The 19,965-nt window shown below is 41.7% G+C and overlaps 1 protein-coding gene across 1 annotated transcript in view; it reads left to right on the top strand.

The window, feature by feature from the left end:
- Window positions 1-9,780, top strand: part of suclg2 (succinate-CoA ligase GDP-forming subunit beta) — a 91,775-nt gene extending 81,995 nt beyond the window's left edge. The window contains exons 10-11 of the mRNA XM_051414467.1: window positions 1,905-2,025; window positions 8,786-9,780. Coding sequence (XP_051270427.1) covers window positions 1,905-2,025; window positions 8,786-8,898 — 234 coding nt within the window. The 3' untranslated portion in view covers window positions 8,899-9,780. The remainder of the gene's footprint in view (window positions 1-1,904; window positions 2,026-8,785) is intronic.
- The last annotated feature ends 10,185 nt before the right edge of the window (window positions 9,781-19,965 follow it).

Consider the following 19,965-nt stretch of genomic DNA (forward strand, 5'->3'; position numbering starts at 1 on the left):
TTAAAGGTTTCCAAAAGGTATTTTGTGAGGTTGCAGTCAAGCACCTGCTCCCCAGTAAACTTTGCACTTTTGTGGCCTTGTCCTTTATTTTGTGCTGGTTGACTTTTCCAGCAAATGTTGACACCTCGTTTTGAGCGGTTGGTAATGAAATAAAATGTCCATCAACTAAATAGGCTATTTCTATCAGCGTGCTTGAGGTAATTTTAGGTTTTTGTTTAATATATTGTGTGTGCTTATCCTTGCTCAAAAAAACATCTTTGTTGTAGATTCTGTTGGGGTCTGCTGATGAGTCCAGCTATGGCCTCCATCTCATTCATTATTTTAATATATTAGAACCCCTCATGATGTATTCTTATTTATGTAGTCTGGAGGTTATGATCCATTTTGTGTTTTCTTTCTTTTGAACATCTGAGTAGTATTCCCGTGCACTTAGGGGATAATGTTTGCTTGCCTTTTCCCTTGTATTATGCATTCCTGGTCACAGCCCTGTGTGATATACTTAATCAGCATGAAAAACAGTACTCTGTGTTGACCCAACAGCTTGCTCAATTTCTTTGCATGGCGTCTGAGTCTTTATGCTACTGCCTACGTCTGTGTTTGTTTTGGACTTCTCTCCTGGTCTTGTGTCGTTCTCTGCTGTTTATAAGGAGATGCTCATTTGGATAGCACATAGAGGACAATGCCATGGCTGTCGCTCTGATAGCTATCCAAGTCCTTGATCTTCTCTCCCTATAAACATCATTACCACACATTGAAAACATACACATTCACAAGGCGCACGCACGCACACACACCCACAAGCTGCTCATCCAAATCGGCGCTAACAGATTAGCAGTGATTATAAACAAACATGGAGGATTAATCCTGTGTGCTCTCAGTCTACTTTTCCACTGAGCTAGCCAGGGTAATTACCGAGTGCTAGATTGTTAGTGTAATCACACACACACACACACACACACACACACACACACACACACACACACACACACACACACACACACACACACTAACTGCTTTGCTTCACTACTTAGTGATATCAGTTTTGTGCTCATTTTGTAAGACAGTTGAAGATATCTTTTGCAAAGAAACCGCAAGACAGCTCGAGTGAACATAGTACACAGTGAGATTGTTTGGCACAACTTAGCGTGTTGAAAACTCAAAGGTTTGTTCTTGATAGCCTTTTGGGAAACGTGGAAGTGTGAAAGCAAAGGACGTCTCAGCATTTGAGAGAGTGTTGGATCTGCTGACTACTGTGTGTCTGTTCATTCTTTTACCAGCCAGTCTGATTGTTTTTTTTACCACACATGGTATGTAAATTAGTTTTAAAGGTGATACATGGCTCAGCCACATTAGAAGGTTTAGAAAACCAGGGAGGTGTGTAGCTTATGTTGTTTGTCATGTCACCACTTCCTATTGAAATATTGCTTTATTATTTGGCACCAGTGTTTCCTCTTTCACCTGCTGCTGCCCTTTTAACTTTAACAATATATTGCTTTGTTCTGCCTCCAGTGTGACATTGTTGTATAGCCTCGGGGTGCATGGCCATTCTGTACATGAAGTTGGTGTTGTGGCTGTTGTACTAAATGTTTTCCTCAGTAGTGAGAATCTTGAAACATTTTGTTTTGCGAAACATGTTTCCAGCTCTACTGGACACATACCAGTGTCCCTGTGAGACCTTTGCAAAGGATTTTTCAATAGTTGACTGTTTTGTTCTTCAGTTTGGACAAGCTTTGTTTATAATGAATGTTAGACTTTACAAATGTACATCTTTCCACATGCATTTCACAGCTTAGTGCTAATAGTGCTACAAATACGATACAAACTATCACATTTTTCAGATTGCTTTTCGTTCTCATGTGTGTCTCCACCCCTGGATTCAATCAATTCATACTCTGCTTTCACAGGTTGAGGCCATCCTGGTCAACATCTTTGGTGGGATCGTCAACTGTGCCATCATCGCCAACGGCATCACCAAGGCCTGTCGAGAGCTGGAGCTGAAGGTGCCACTGGTGGTCAGGCTTGAAGGTGGGAATGCGTGCACCCCCCCCACCCCCCGAAACCACTGATGCACCATTGATTTCCATCTAGTCTGATTTGAAAGGACTTGACCTTAATGAGGTTTTCATGATGCCGGGTTAATGACACTGGATTACAAACTCAGCTGTTTGAAATGGAATACATCTTAAAGCTGAGATAACCAGCATCTTTAACACCAGCATATGCATCATGCAAACAGACAGTGGGTCAGCCAGTCTTTGACTGAATTTTATTTACCATGGTTTCAAATGGGTCTTTTCTTATATTGTAGCTTTTGTCATCACTGTGACCTTCAACTTCCAGCTTTAACTTCCATTACATAAAGCACACAAACACAGGCTAATAACGTAGTTAGCTACATCTAATTTTAAATGTATTTATTTATCATTTTCAAATGACAATTGTGTATAAAACCACATCAGTGGAATTGGTTAACAGCAGGAGTACGGCAAGATTTAGAGCACCTCCTTCCCACCTTGTTTTAAACTTTGGAGCCATTGTATTATTGCCGCTGTACTCTCTGGAGCCTATCCATCTTCATTGTGGCCCAGTGTCCCAGCAAGAACAGCAGTGCATTTCTCAGACGTGTCACATTTTGCCGCACCCGTCATTAGCGGCAGCCAGAATAACAGTAGAGACAGTACTGATTGGCTCACCTTTCACCTGTGTATGCTAATGGAACCTGTTCAGTTATGTGTGTGTGTGTGTGTGTGTGTGTGTGTGTGTGTGTGTGTGTGGGTGTGTGGGTGTGGGTGTGGGTATGGGTGTGGAGGGGTGGATGGTAGCAGTGACTCCTGAAGGCATGGGGCCAGTTGGTGGTTAGCTTAATTGTCAAGATCCTGCTGTGTGGTGTGTCCAGAGCAGAGAGCAGGGGAGTGTGTGTGAGCGTGTGTCAGCCCTCAACACTTCATACTATCCTCAGACACTCTGCTAATATGGTTTGTAGGTCAGAGTGTGTAAGCGGTTTCTAGAACCCAGCTGTGTACAGAGGTATTACAGTGCAGTATGGACATAGTTGCCATATAAGCACCTAAAGGTTTTGTTCTCAATCAAATGGGTTTGAAATAACTTTGCACCTGAACCAAAACTGGCTTGAACCCAAATCCCACAGATTACCACTGCCCCCACAGTTAACACAGAAACATCAGCTCAAGGTTTAAAACATGCATCTGTGTAATTTAACTGCCTGTCTCCATGTTGCCGAGTGACCATGTGGCCGAAGAGTACAAAACTGTTGAAATGTGTCGCCATACAAGCAAGCAGATTGGCCATCAGAACAGACCCTTAATTAGTCACCACACATTTCTCATACTAGGCCATGTAATTCAACCTGACTCACAAACAGGCTGAGTCCAGAAGGTCACTGCTGGTGGTTGGTCCAACCGCGTTTTCCTGGCCGGGGTCTAATCCAAGCTTTAGCTGTGGGTCATTACGTCCTGGGTTGTGGTCTTGTGGAGAAGATTGGTTCAGAATCAATCAGCTCAGCTTGCTAGGCTGACCGCAGGGCAGTGAGCCCGGCCCAGCGCTCTTCAACAGGATCAGAATGGATTAACTGGCACACTTTTAATTGGGAAGGCTCTTTTAAAAGGCCTGGGTTGATTTCATTGGTGGAGAGTTGTATATCCCCATATGTGGACGAGAGGGGCCATGTGGTCTAGATGCTGATGGAGTAGAATTAGCTGATGGGGTTGCATGAAGTGTTTATTGTGGGTTGATAGAGAACCTAACTACAACACATCCAGTATATGGGCTGCAGTATTAACGCTTGTGTTCATGAATATTAAATGAATGCAACAGAGTCAGCACAGAATGCTCATATAGACACACTTGTACACACAAATGTTCAAGGTATTGATAGGGAGAGATACCTGAGGAAGTACTGTGCTGCCCCCTCTGGCCGCAGTGTGAACATAGACATATTGCTGTGTGAGGATGCTGTCTGCCACTATGAAAAAAAATCCCCTTAAATAGCCCTCAGAGTCCTGGAAAAAAGGTGACTGCATTCGCTTAACTCTGTTCCCCGGCCTATTGATTTACTGAGCCATTCCCCAACTGTCTGTCAAACAGTGGAGGCTGTTTTCTCCTCAAAAGGAGATCTGGCCATTTTTCTTCCATGTAATTAAAAAGAGATGCGAGGTCCTGTAGTACGGTTGAGATAGCCCTTTAAGTCCTGACAGTGTCATTATAGCTTAAATAGCCATCTGCTGCACATACGCAGTTATGCACACACACATATATATTTATATATATATGCACACACTGGCTTGCTTTGACACTGACCTGACCGGACTATTGTTTGTTTTGTAAGCTTTTTAAATCTATACATTTAAAACATGTTTAGTCGTAATTATAAATAATGACCAATTGCTAATTTTTTTCTTGCCTTTGCCTCTCAAATGCACCTAACAAGAATAGAATAGATAATGAGAATGAATGTTTGCTTCAGAAGCATATGAACTGAATACAGTGGTGTAAAAAAATGTTTAAAAACTTTATTGAATAACAAATAATATCACTGTATTCATGTTAATATACTGTGGTTCTTTATCAGAGTCAACATGGATGAAAACCTACATGATTAGATGCATTTTATAAACTCAATATCAGAGATGCTCTTTAAATCTGGTATATTTAGCTGTAGTGTGTGTCTCTCTTAAACAAGAGTCTAGACAACATAAGAAACATGAAAACTTTGATTAATGACTGGCTAGCACATCAAAGGAAAGGCATCTGCACCGTTCAGGAGTGTCTCGCTCCGCGTTCAAATGAGCAGCATTTGATGTTTGACACGCAGGATGAAGGAGGGAGGAGCAGGGCTCATCCATTTTTGGCTGTGAAGGGAAAACTCACACTGTTTGGTACTGATTATTATGAGGATTAACAGTCCAAGTCAGAACAAGTATGATGAAAGAAAATGTTTTTACCCCAGTTATACAAGATAACTGGGGTTGCACCAAGCCACTGGTGTTTTTGTTATGCTTGGTGTGAAATCAATTCTAAAAAGGTATATTATAACAGTTTGATATTCAGCGTGCATGAACTGTTTTGAGAAGTGTTAGATTTTTATCATCTGGCCATAGTTTATCAGACTAGTCTGGTGCCAGTCATGATGTCATAAACACACGGTTCAGATGCATGCAATTCTCCTTCATCTGTTTCAGTCTGTTAAACAAAATCCAAAAACACAGTATAGTATACTACTGAATTCTTTAAAAGTGTTATGACTTTTTATGCTGTCAGAAACCTAAAGAAAAAAACACAGTCGTACACTTCCTTAAATCACAGAAATAGAACCTTTTCTGAACAGCGGCCAGAGTGGCCAAAAGTGACAAGATAATAGACCTTTTTTCAATGAAGACTTTCAGACAGAAAGCAGTAGGAACAGTTGTAAATAATAAGATGTAAATAATGATGGCTTGCTGGCTCACTGTCACAGTGTCATTTACTGGCACACACAGAGCCACCTGTAATGTTATTTGTAACACCTGTGCTTTCCCTACTACCCGAAATGTCTGCTGTGCAAGCCTCTTAATATACTGAATAGAGCAAGGGTGTATTTTTATTACTTATGAATTCAACTGTTCATTTGTAAAAGGAAGATGCTGTATTTCTTCTACAAAAAGTTGCACAATCGCCCTTTAATTGAAAACAAAATTCAGAGCAAAAACATCAAGCTAACAACCACAGAAACAGATTAGATAAGTTATCAAGCTTCACACAGTGTTTTCTTATCTTTAACTTATACAAGAATACACTATTTGTCTTGCCCATAGAATATTGTCTTCTCCTCTCATCAGATCTCAGCTTCACTAAACTCAGTTAGGACAGAATTGGTCTCAAACGTAGGAATTGCAGCATCAACAAAAACTTCTCTGGCGCAAGTCTTTGGCACGAGCCCCAAGCCTTATTATCTTGTTGAAATATGGTGGCCTGTAATTGACTCACACGTTAAAGTGACATTCTCACAATAGTCACAAGTTATCTTGCTAATTAGAGCAGAGATCCAACAGAAATGTGTTGTGAAGTGGCAGTGTATCACAAGGCAAAATACTTGGCACTGCCTGGTCTTTTGCTGTTTTGGCTTGAACAGTGTGTTCAGAGACTCGTAGCTGAGCTGAGTTGTGTTGTAAGGCTGATCAGCTGATCTATCGTTCAGCAGGCTTCAGAGTTGTCGGAACGTGGTTGTGGTGTGGATTGGGATTGAATTTAAATTCCAGTAGATGCTTGTTAGAAAACAAAGTTCAGAACAGGAAGTGAGCCAAAAATCTCAACTGACAGTCACTGGTACAGATAAATGATCCCATAAAACCCTGGAGATATACTGTGATCAATGTATGCTATGGGACAGTGAAAATCTGTCTTTTATCCACCTATTAAGGTCATTTTTTACAGATTTTAATTTTCACGTCTTCAAAATGAAAGTCGGTCTTGCTGTGATGCCTCACGTGTCCGTGCATTATACTGTTTGTCTCTGGGTCCAGGCTGTGAGTTGGTCTCTGGCAGCACCTAGTGGCTGCAGGTGAACACACACATTCATATACTTGGCATACTCTACACACACACACACACACACACACACACACACACACACACACACACACACACACACACACACACACACACACACACACACACACACACACACACACACACACCTACCTAGTGGTGCTGTATCCAGCTGGGCTCTGTCCTTGCCTCTGCTGATGTGAGCTATCAGTGCTCCCTACTGCTCACAGTGGAACTGCAGTCAGCTCACACACTTACATGCACTTACCTGCAGAAAACCCACGTAAATGCATGTCTCTCCTTTCTCACTCCCACAGATGTGTGATTCCCCTCTCACACATTACATGGATAACACATATACTGTCTGAACAACACACTGTGGCTTCTCGGGAATATATATGGCGTGAAAAAATAGCAAAAATGCATGCGTTGTTTACTTTATTTCAGTGCTATATACGCTTTCCATTTTTCTTTTCTTTTCATAAAAATCTCTTGCATTATGTATTTGCTGTCGGCACATATGGCTGCCTCTCACACAGTTTTATCTCATGTTGTTTCAAGTTTGTTGTGCAACTTTGCTTTAATCATCTTGACAGAAAAGCCTGTCGGTATAATGATATGGATCCGGCAAACCCAGTGAAGTTCACAGGTCAGGTTCATTGAATGTGAAGCATACAGTACCGCTACCTCACTCCTCAGTATGAGGGACAGCATCGCCGATACATTGGTCTGTGGACAAACACACTGAGAATATTCTATGCTATTTGAAGAGAAGATGACTTGGGACACTCAATCCCCTGTTTATGTGCCAGAGTAAGGTCTCTTCCTGCTCTTCTTCTAATTAATTACATCGTAAAATTGATTGTTTAGAGTGTGAGCCTGCAGAAATGTGTTTGGAATGACTTATTATCTGGCTGGACAAAAGAGATGAAATATTAGGCGTTAAGTGGCCCTGGTAATAGAATTCCTCATGAAAGCTCTATTGATCAGGGTGGCCGGGCCTCCGGAGAATTCACATATCATGCAGTCTTAATTACACGCCAGCCAGGAGAGCTAAGGTCAACCTGTAAGCGTCTGAGCATGTACACACACACACACACACACACACACACACACACACACACACACACACACACCTCGACCCATTTAAAATCACAGATTTGTTCAGAATGAATGCAAACACACACATACAGTAGATATGGACTGCAACTAAGGAATGTTTTCATTATTGATTAATCTGCAGATTGATTGTTTGATCAATAAGATGTCAAACAGCCATCATTTTTTTCAGATGTCCTGTTTTGTCCGACCAACAGTCCAAAACCTCAATTTTTCTTCATTTTTGTTCAACAGATGACTTCAGAATGATTCATTTTCTGTATATGAAGTAATTGCCACAGATACACATACATGTAGAGATCAGATTACACAGTTTGACTTTTACCGTGGTATACGAGGACACAATGAATATTAAATAAGTCTTTATTGGAAAATTCAAGTATTTCAGCAGCATAAATACAGCAAGTAACCACAGATAAACCGTTATTTTGGATATATTAGTAGAGACTTGTTGAAACAAGATCAGACAGATTCTGTAAATGGCCTTTTCTTTGCCATCACGTCTTCATGTGTGAAATCAGTAAATGCCACAGAAACAGCTGGCTTTTTTTGTTTTAGCAGCGTGGGCGATTCTGCTTCATTTGACCTTTTACTCGATTGCCCCTCTCTCTCCCTCTTTCACTCTCCACCGTCGTCCTCTCCGTGTCCCTCCGTCCACTGCGGCGCCCCCTGTCCTGTGTTGTGACAGGCGCGTCAGGCTGGTGTTTGGCTGCGGCAGCCAGCTCGGTGTGTAGAGCCCCGGGGCCGTGGAGAGCGTCCCTGGGTGTCTCTCTCACTCTCTCTCTCTCTGGTTGGTTGCGGGTCTATTGGGGCATGGAAGCCACCATCACCCAGCACCTGCTACCCCTGACCTCGCTGCAGCCAGGTTGCCACACTGACATAGTTCACAGAAGAAAACTGCTTTCGGATCAGCAGTTGAATTTGCCACCGTTCACCCATAACTCCATCCATCTGTCATCATGTGCATTGATTCCTCCAAAGGATCTCTCCGTCTTTCACAGAGTGTGGTTTTCACATCAGCGCAGATGGCAGATCAGGTTCAACTTTGTTAAGACAGCTTTTGTTGTTGCCTTTGTAGCTTTTCTTGTTGCCTTTTGTAACCGTGTTTTCATGTGTGTGCTAGGGACCAATGTCCACGAGGCCAAGAGGATTCTGACCGAGAGCGGCCTGCCCATCACAGCAGCAGAAAACCTGGATGACGCCGCCAAGAAAGCAGTGGCTGCCATCAAGAAATAGAAGACTCTCATTGTGACCCAGCTACACTCTGTCTGCCCATCACCAACATTCATAACAACCTCAGATCATCACCGTCAGCCTTTTCTTCTTTCAGACCTCCAGGACTTCAACTCTTTGTTCTCATAGGCCTTTACTTTTTCTCAAGGATATAACACTAGCTCCCAAATGCTAACTGAATGTATCACAGGTTTCGTGGTGTTGTATCACAACAGAATAATTTTTGCTCTGTTTAATGCATATTAATTGGGATAAATCACTCTCCGGCTTGTCATCACTTTACATTGTGAAAATCTACATAATCTTGTCGTGGAATATCATAGAGACCCAACACTTTGTGCATTCCATTTCCATATTATGGCATTTGTATTGAGTAATAATTGAATAAAAGAGAGAGAAATGCTAGGGTACTTTAAAGGCGCAGTGTGATAGAAAAACAGCCACTTCCTGATTTGTGAAATCATTTGATGGCACTTGGCTACAAATCGAAAGGCGAGCCGTTAACTTTGGATTAATCTGTTTTATTATGTTAGTGACTTCATTGTCCAAGTTGATCCAAATCTATTAATCCATCCCATGCCTGATCTGTGTCTTGAATGAGGTGGATGAAGTACCCATGCTGTGAATTTTGTACATCATGTCTTATTTGTTAAGTGCTCTATGGGAAACCGTGTGTTAACTGCTTAAACCTGCGCCTATTTCATGAAGGCTAAAGGATTTTGTAAATTATCCCAGCTGTAGTTTCATACAGAGAGGTGCTAAGGAAATAAAATCAAAAATACAATTGTACTTTGATTTTTTTTATAATCGTGAATGTATATTGACAGGATATCACGGTGTGAAAACTGTGTATAATTTGAGATATTAAAAACAAATATTTCAGGATTAGTGTTTTGTTTATTTGTTCACTTCACAGTAGAGTATCCTGGGAATAAAGACCGAAGCAGATCGAAAGTAAAGAAAATTCAGCCAATGCACTGGTTCTCCTGGCTTTTTCTGGAGAGAGTAAATTTGCAGGATAAATGTAATGTCAGTGGGGGGAAGCAGACCCTCAGCAGTTTGTACAGTTGCATGCCTTTGAACCCACAGTATCGACTACCCGAGCAAAGAAACACACAGTCCAGACTTGTAATAACCGTTGAATATACAGTAGGTGCCTATTCCAAATAATTCAAGTTCTCTTTGCCAACATCACTACTGCATTATACCAACAACAATTTTTGCTTTAGATCATCTTACTGAAACTTCTGAAGGTCACATAGTCTAATATGTTTAGATTCAAAATACAATAAGATCCAGATCAATTAAATAGACATTTCAGTTTAAAAAGAAGGATGTGTTTAATTTTAGTTAATTAAGAAAACAAGATGACATCTTCAAATATTTTTTTCTTCAAGCAACACTACAGAATCCTATGATATTTACATGTATTTATTTGACAGACACTTGTTTACTAAACTGATGCTCTAAGTTACTGTATTGTCAGTAAAAAACTAAATTGTCTGATTAGAACTTCATGAATACAGTGTTTCTTTGTAATACGAGACAAAGCACCACATCTGCACATTTGAGTAGCTAGAACCTTCAAATGTTTGGCTGCTGATTGTGTTTAACAGTGTCAAATGAATGAGCAAAGAAGGATGGATATTTCATATTTTGTCTTAAGCACTCTTGTACCTGATGACAACACGTCCACAGCCTTTGCTGGATTAAAAACTTTTTAATCAAAGATTAAAGAAGCACAAATGATACCAATTTCTACTAAAGACTTTAATCTTTCTATTTATTATATTACATTTTATTTAATACATTGATTTGGATTAATCTGAAGTAGTGTAAAAAGTTTGCCAATGAGCTCCGGTTTCCACTAAGAACTCACTCATGTATGCAAAAATATGCCATACAACATATTACAGATTTTACACTATTTTAAATTCTGGCTTACTTTTTATGTTTGTATTGCCACACACACACACACACACACACACACACACACACACACACACCACACACACACACACACACACACACACACACAAAGCCTAACTCTTCAAATCACACACCTTCAGTCCTCTAATGAAACTCAAGTGTACGTGGTCCCAAGAGAGACTTGAGAGGCGCGACTGTCCTTCATAGGCCCTGTGTGTGCAGCACGGAGAGACAGAGAGTTGACTGAGACCTCTTCCTGTCAGACACACTGACTGTGTGATGGATTATCTGTCAGGCAATCTGAGAGGACGCCCAGACACACAGGATCGACTGCCACCTCCATGAAAGACACGCACACACAAAGCATTTTCCCCCTCCTGTATGCACCAGGAGGTTTTCTCTGAGAGGAACACTCAACACACACAAAACCGAGTCTCAAACTGAAGCTCGTCTCTCTTGTTTGTTTTTTTTATCAGACAAAGTCAAGATGACTCCAGACTGGGGCCCTCTGGAAGTTACTGCGGCTGCTACACATCTCTGTTTCCCATAAACTGTAGTTAGCTGTAGTTAGAAGTGACATGCTGCGTGTAACTGCCAACCTTGACCTAGAGAGAGATATTAAGTGAAGTTGTTGGCTAACTACTATAATTTATTTGTGATTTATTCATTTTAAGTGTCCCTATCACCTAGAGTCATCTGAAGACACAACCTCAGGGGTCTTTGGCTCTGCGCTGCACGGTGCCAGCCAGCCGAGCCGTAGAAATGGGCTGAAGGGTTCAATAATTGCCTTATTTCATGCTCTTCCCTCCGTGTGTCAGAAATATCCCCGCTGATGGATTGGACGGAGGAATTTAAGGCTTGTTAAAGCGGGCTTCTCGGGCCCTGATATTGTTTAATTCAGTGTCAGGCTGGAGGTCACAACTGAATGTGCACACTGATTTACTGGGCAAAATTAGTGCCGCTCCTTCATATAAATATAGATGAGGGGGGAAAGAAGCTTTGGAGGTCAGCCTGAAGACTTCTATCATGAAGCCCGCTGCTTTTAACTCGGCTAATACCTCTGGAGGTGAGAGTGTTTGTTTTAAACGACCCTTTGGGGCGGACTGCTCCTTTAATTAAGCTGAATTATTATGCCGTGGGAGTTTTATTTTTCACCCTCGGTGGCTCACTTTATTTGTCTCTGTAATTGTCCATTTTGCTTTCTCAAAACGCGGCAGGTTTTTTATGTGGTTCTGAATTGATGTCAAAACGGTAATTGCCACTTTATGAAGCTGCCTTCAGTGTTTAGGCGCGTCGGGAGAGCCGGTGCTTGGGAAAAGCATTCTTTCAGACAACAGGGTCAAGGCCGTCGCTCAGGAAGTATTGGATATTTATTGAGTCATTTGGAAGCAACAACTATGAACATATTAGTTCATAATAAAGCAATAGCAGCATGAATTGCCTCCGGCTATTGTACTTCATCTTTCAGGGACAAGGGGTTGCTCAATATTTACAATTTTCTGCCTGTGCATCTGTCGACCAGGCAGTGGACAGATAAGATGCATGAGCCTATGTGTGCATTTCTGTGTGTGGTCGATTCTGTGCTGTATGTCTGTGTATGTGTATGTGTGTATCAGCATATTGATGTATCCATCCTTCTTAGAAGTGTGAGCATGAGTTCATGCACACGTTCTTGAGAGCTTCTTATTAAGACGCTGTATATTTTCTTCCCCATGGGATCGGCCAAAACACAAAGCATTGCTTGTTTGTTTGTATGTTTGTTTTCCCGTCCTCATGCACGGAAATATAAAGCGAGAGCCTCACCTCTCCGCAGCTGTTATTGTCTTACCACCAGCCTGAAACCATAAAAAATTTAACTGACAGGTTTTATGAAGGAAAAGCAGCACAGTGCGAGAGAGTAAAAACGTCAGGAGTGAAGGAGGAGCCGAGGCTGTCGGCGGTGCCTTTTTTTGCCGCGCTGCCGTTGAGGGTCCTAAGATTTGGCCTTGGCTCGTAGATGAGCAGAAAAATCCATTTCCCTCTCTCCAAACTGTTGTCAGTGTGTCCGTAATTGAAGGACTTGGAATCGATTTAAATTACCTTGGCTGTCCTGAGAAATTGAGCGGAGAGGAGGCAGATTTAAAAAGTTGCAATGAGCAACAGACCTCCTGAATCTTCCTCTTTCCATGACAATGTCTTGTTTTCATCCCGCCTCCGAGCCACTCTCACAATCGATACAGTTTGAGGGTTTCTGAGTGCAAAGTTTGAACACACAAGTTTGGTCTGAAAGAATTTTTGGGATGTTTCCAGTACAGCTGCTCTAGTTGACCTGTTCACCTTCCCATCATGCTTTGCTTTCCTTCCTCAATCAAACCCTATTTTGTCCCTCCTTTTTTTGCCCTCGTGTGATCCATATATTCCTCCAATTTTACCTTCCTTTCTCCTCTTTCTTTCCTTTCCTCTTATGTTACTGTTTTATTTATTTTGTCCATCACTTTTTCATCCTTTTCCTAAACTCCATCCTGCTTCCATTCATCCCTTCTCTCTGTCCTGCTTCCTCTCCACACCTCCCTTCCTTACTTCTTTCATCTGTTCTTCCACCTTCCTTCTTCATGCATTCATCTATTTATCCACTCCTCTTTTTGTAATTCAGGGTGTTGTCCATTCATCCAGCTATTATGCTTCCTTTCTTCATCTCTTCCTCCATCTCTTTTTTATCTTTGTCCATCCTCACTCCACTCCACTTTGCCTTCCTGCCATCATGCAACCTTCCTTCCCTGCTTGCTTCCACCCTTCTGTACTCTTTTTCTTTCATCTCTGTACCTTCTTCCTTTTTTTATTCACCCAAAACCTTTCCTCGTGTGAGTCATTCCTTCCTTTCTTGCTTGACTTCTTGCTTAGTAACTTCCCATTATATTTCGAGTGAGCCAATAAAGGCAACAGAAGGAAAGAGAGGAATATGGGGCTTTTTAAATATTCCTTAGTTTCTGTTTGTACAATAAACGTTCTTCTCGCTACGTGTTGTTTTTGGCGAGCTGCCCGTGATACTGGCGTCTACAAAGCAGCATCAGGAGAGAGGCCTTCAGAAGGGAAAGAAATATTCTCCTGGAACGACAGTAGTTAAAAGCTCATTTGGTGTGACCTCTGAAAGCCACCGCCCCCTAATTAAAACAGCGGCAGAGGCAACAGAATGCTGTTTCAAATTGCTTGATAATTAGGCTCCCAAGTTATCCTGCTGGAGCGCTCGGCAGGTGTTCAACTGACACACTCAGACACTCCATTGTCCCACAATGCCGAGCTTCCGTGCCGTCTGCTGTGTAAAAATAAAGGTGAGACGCAATCCTGAGGGGGGCGACAGTATGGCACAGTGATGACAACACGGTGCAGAGATTTGGGGAGACGCTTTTGTTGTTTGCGAGTTGTTATTTTTCTCCTTTGTTGTTCACACATTATCTGTTTGTCAGATGGTTGAAGGTGTGCTGGGCTGGTTTGGATCTCAGGTTTTCAGACTAACACACTCACTCCATCACAACTTGATCCATCAACTTCCATCACGCTTAGTTGCAGCATATGTATGTGTGTGTGTGTGTGTGTGTGTGTGTGTGTCTTGTGTTTGTTTTGTGTGTTCAGCAAGGGCTGTGCCTCGGGGTGAAGGTGACTTTGACAGTTAATAGCGATAACGGTAGCATTTCACTGCCTTCTTTTCTCCCTCCGCCGTTTCATACTCGGGCTGAATATATGAAACCTGTGTGTGTCGGGTGCTATCGCCGTCAAATGACTCTGCCTGCAGCGCTCGCTGAGAGGAAGGTTTGTGCTGAGCGCCTGGGAAAAGTGGCCTGTCACCTGTGATTTTGGCAACAATATAAAGCGGAGCAGTAATGGCAAGATGAAGGCTGCCGCCGTGCTGAAGCACTCTCACACATCCAGCTGTAAACAGACACAGTAAACAAGGTGATGTGCGCTAAAATCTGCCTTGTTGAGGATCTTATTTGATGCTGGAGCTGTGGGTAATCAGTGTAGGTGTGTTTATTTTTTACTTGTGTACTTGTGGATGTGTGTCAAAATCCACCTGGACATCAAATCGGTGCAGATTGTGTGTGAGTGTGTACTGTTTATTCTCTGTTGGAAGTTGCGATGAGCTGTTTGTGTAGTGGAATATGCTTGAAGGTTTGTTTGTATTCTTGGTTGCAAGTGAATTGCTTTTCCCAAAGAGGTAAACTCATGCCAGCTTAACGCATCTTGGCCTGGAACATTTAAATGATATGGTAGCAATTAGCATGAACTGAACACGCTAGACAGCAAGATGACTAATTGTAAACTTTGTCTTACCTTTGTTTACCTGCAGTAGTTTTGCTGAGCACACAGACTCCGTGTGTTTACACTGTAGCACACATTCATTAGTGGGAGCTTCCACCTACTGTAGAGCACAGTCTTCCTCCTTCTCTGCTGGCTGCTGAGAAGCCATGGTGGGGATTAAATGCCTTAATAATGGGCACATTGATGGAAGCTGTGTTTATTTGGCCTGGTTTATTGAGTGCAGGGTTTTGGCTCATCATCATTACATTCAGACCAAGAACAGAAGAAAGACCAGTTTGACTTGTACATCCATGCATGTAAAGGTTTATCAAACAGCAACAACGCTGTACAGTGGTTCATTTTATAACTCTGCAAAGTTATCACATCATGTATCCTTTATGGCAACTATCACCAGTCGAACAGTAGAAATATCGTTTGTGGATTGTGCGCTTATAAGCCAGGTTTAACGGTTTTGTGTTTTATTTTCTTAGAGCCATCTTTGTTGGCACCCCCACTGCATCCACTTAATGATGCTTCTTTTTCATGCAGTACTAATGTCTGTCTGAACACTGTGTTCATTGATGGGAAGCCAGTGAGGGATTGTGTCCTGTTACCTACGTTGCATGGATGCAGTTTTTTAAAGGTCCAGTGTGTGTGTGTAGCACTTAGGAGGATCTTTTGGCATAATGGAATATAATATTCAGAGGTATGTTTGCGTTCTTTACGCATTCCGTGGCCACTATAATGGTGACATAAAGAAATTACAATCTGCAACTGCACTGTTAGATGCCACAAAATCCTACTAAAGCCACTAAATCCTTCCTTCCTTAAAAATCCTGCTATTTCCCTCAGAATCCATAGTGGCTTTTTAATAACAAGTCTCCTGTCCATGTACACAGCTCTGCCCCAATTGATTTATTATATTTATTTATTTATTTATTTATTTATTACAGCAAATGTGAGAGTAAAAAGTATATTTAACCATATTGCATAATGTAGTATTCTGTTACGCAGGCACAGGCTACACCAATGTGTCTATGTGTGTGGGGTTGGGAGGGTTACTTTGAAAATTTAATCCAATACTTTTACTGATTACATGTTAAAAAATTTAATCAGTAACCTTAGTTACCCAAGTATCACAAAATTAAAGTAATTTAACTTGATTACTTTTTGTTACTTTTGGATTACCTCAACACCAAATATGTAAATAAAAAAAGAGAAAAAAATTTAAGTCAATACAGTAAGAAGTATTGATGCAAGTGTATTCTATAACAGAACAATGTGGCATCAGAAATGTGTCCTCTACTCTACTCTATTTTGAAAGAAAAACTGCTGTATTTTAAAATCATAATCCTGCTAAATAATCCCTATTTTTTCTGTAACTGTAATTGATTACATTTACCTTTTTTTCTATCCTGATTACATAACACAGTTACATGTAATCCATTACTCCCCAAGCCTGTACGTGAGAGAGAGAGAGAGTTAGATAGCCTAGGAATGAAAGCAGGGTCCTCATCTTAGATGAACACATTACCTACAACCAAAGGATATTTCAAACACTTCCCCTTGTAAAATTCTCCATTACATGGGTCAATAGAGGGCAATGGGAGAAGAATAAATACCCACACCTCTCCCCAAGACGGCAGCCCTCTCCTTTGCCTGCACACACACACACACACACACACACACACACACACACACACACACACACACGTACACACAAACACACGCACTGGCTGACACTCGCTGTCAGCCCATCTGATTGCCTGTTAGGGAGTCTCACCCACCACGACAAGTGCCCTTTTTCGCCAAGAACCATTTTCCCTGCCATGTCAGATATGGGGATATTAATGAATGCACAATGACAGTACTTAGGGAGCTGAGCAGCAATCCTGCCTCTGCAAATTTACCCGCAGGTCACTTTTGTACGACAGGAAAAAGGAACTATGGAAACAAACAGGTGCGGGTCAGAAACTCATCTCCTCTCCGAGATTAAAAACTCATCTTTCAAAGCAGCGCGGTGTTATTGAGGCTGATTTTTGGGGCTCTTTATGCAAATGGAGGTGTGATTAGGCACACTGGGCGAAGGGAGGGGAGTGGACAGAGGAGACGTGGCTGTTGGAAAGGAGAACGGTGTATCCCTCTGTCCAATTACCTCTGTAAGGATAACTGAGAGAGGGCCAAAGGCTGCCTCTGCATCTGAAACACTCATTAAGAGTCAAGGTTTTGTGTATTTTTGACACAACATTCATACATATACAAAAATGTGGGAAACAGTAATGCATATGATTTCTTTCCTGCTGTGCTGGACATTGTGTAGCATCTGTTCATGTAATGAGTGGCATATAAACTGTATTTATGACTGCTTGGCTTTCTTCTTTTAGCCTTTAATATTTCTTTCAAAGACAATTAAGAGCTTCTTTTATATTTATGTTTTACCATCAGCGCATAGTGGAAAACTATCTGTTAATATGTATGCAACTTTACAGTATGTGAGCATAAAGCGGATGGCAACATTAGAAAATTGGTTAGAAAGAGGTGGAGAAGTTACAGCATGTTTGCTCCGCTGATCCATTAAAAGCCAAATAAGACAGAGCATCTCTTTGAAAAGGAAGTAGACCCTCACATCCATGTACGTGATGTAATATAAAATGAGGTGAAACTTTGATGAATTCACAGGTCATTAAAGCACTGCTTCTGATGCCTTTTTAATGAATTCACCTCGGTAGAGCAAAGCCAGCCGGGATAAAGCGAGGGAGATTTTATCTGCTGTTGTTTCCTCATTAACCTTAAATTATGCAAACCAGTACAGTTCACATTCGAGTTTGTGGACAGCTCCGTTTGCTCGTTTTTACAGTGCCACCCCCTCCCCCCTCCTGATGCCTGAGCGCTTTCATGTTGGCTCCAACAATCTGAGGGTCATGTCTGCTTTTCATTGCCACCGATTCCACTGCTGCTTTCCTCTGTAATGAGCTCTGGTAAGCCGACAAGGTCATGTGGCACAGACACATGGAAATCTATTTTTCTTTTTGTATGTGCAGACTGCATGGCTTTCCTCTTAAAGCGTGTGGGCTCGTGTGTGTTTGCGTGTGTGGAAGCACATCAAGCCACAAAGTTGCCACCAAGGTCGGTATAAACAGAAACTCATCTATCCCCACACATTTCTCCGCATAACCCTGATCCCTCTCCCTGAGACTTCAGGTACCTGTTTTTGCTGATATCAGGTGGAGGCTCCACTGCAGCCTCAGGGTACAACTTCATAATAAAGTATACATATTTATTTGGTCTGCTGCCATCGATGATCTTATCTGGATCGATGAGGATTAGTATTTCACCCCCAATCAGATGACACCCCGAGGCCTGCACAGTGGCCAGCAGACATTCTTTAAAAGTAGTTCATATTGAATCTGTTGCTGTATTAAATTAACACTTGATTAACACTCTACTCACCAAATTAATTGTGGAGATTTGAGAGCATTGTAGTACCGAGATTGCCACAACGCGGTCCGACAAGGCAAGAAAGGAGCATTCAGGCCTGGTCTAAACCTAAAGTGAGTGCCCTTGAAATGTCACTGTTGGTGTTAAACCAGGACTGGTCTGTAAATGATTATAACTGACAGTATGGGTGATAGCATCATCAGTCAGCTAGTGTTTCAAGCACCATCATATGTCTTTGTGATGATGTTGCCATGTTTACAGATCTTAGCAACTGACCCTTCACTAAGCCCCGTCCCCTTCAGTTACTGTTGCTGTTACAGTGGTAACTGTGGCATTTGGAATTCTTAGTCATTCTTGAAACAAAAGGATTTAGATTTTTCACATAAGTCAACAATAGCAGGCTTTTCAGTTCTGGCCAACAACACTGTCAGATTTTTTCGTCAGCTGATACGATGCCTGTCACTGGCAGATTTTTGTGCTGTTTGCTAGAGTTAGCGAAGGCTTACTGTTGCCAAGCTTTTCCTCCTTGCACAACCCTTATGCAGAGAGTTATTACTGATACTTATGTGGTGCATTGGTCCTTCTGGCGTGATGATCTTATTTTCAAATGCTGTGTGTGCATGTTTGAGATGAGAGAGATGAGAATCTGAAAAGTTTCTCTAAAATGTGTGTGATGCAAGCCGATTTCAAAATCAGTCAGGATTTTAAAACCCCTGTAGGATCAACTTCCTCAAATGAAATAAAGAGCAGGACTAAGCACGAAATATTATGATACATTGCATACAAGCCTCTGAAACTAAAAAAATACATATCAAGGCAATAGTCCACAGACATTCACATCAAAGCCCATATTAATTGATATATCAGACATCCAGACCCAAGCAAAATGACCCTAATTTACCTGTCAGATCTTTGGATCACCTACTGTTCTTCATGAGTCATTTCACTGTGGTTCATCAGAGAGGAGGAAAATAGGAATTTCAAAACAGCTCTCTCAAGCAGTGAAACAGCTGTCAATTTGCCGTTTTGGTGGAGCTACAAAGTGGTGGCAGCGAGCTGGGAGATCCCTCCTGTCTTCCTCCACCTGGATCCATCGCCCTTGACGCACACTTTCAAGGACACCTGACAAACTCCATAGTGGAGTTCGATCATGTAGGCAACGATCCCGCAGAGCCATGTGCAGCAGCTGCTTAGGAGTCCGCTCAGGGAGAGGTGTGTGTGTGTGTGTGTGTGTGTGTGTGTGTGTGAAAGACAAACAGGGAGGAAGAGGAAGAGCATCTATCTGAAAGACAGTTTATGCAGATTTATTAAATTATATACTGTATATAGTTTCAATATTCCTTCATTAAGGTTATTATTAATATCTCTTATCATTTGCTGACTTTGCTACTACTAATCACAACACTACGTCACTTTTCTTGAGATGTT

This window comes from Dicentrarchus labrax, unplaced genomic scaffold (assembly GCF_905237075.1).
Source record: "Dicentrarchus labrax unplaced genomic scaffold, dlabrax2021, whole genome shotgun sequence".
In the NCBI taxonomy this organism is placed as follows: Eukaryota; Metazoa; Chordata; class Actinopteri; family Moronidae; genus Dicentrarchus; species Dicentrarchus labrax.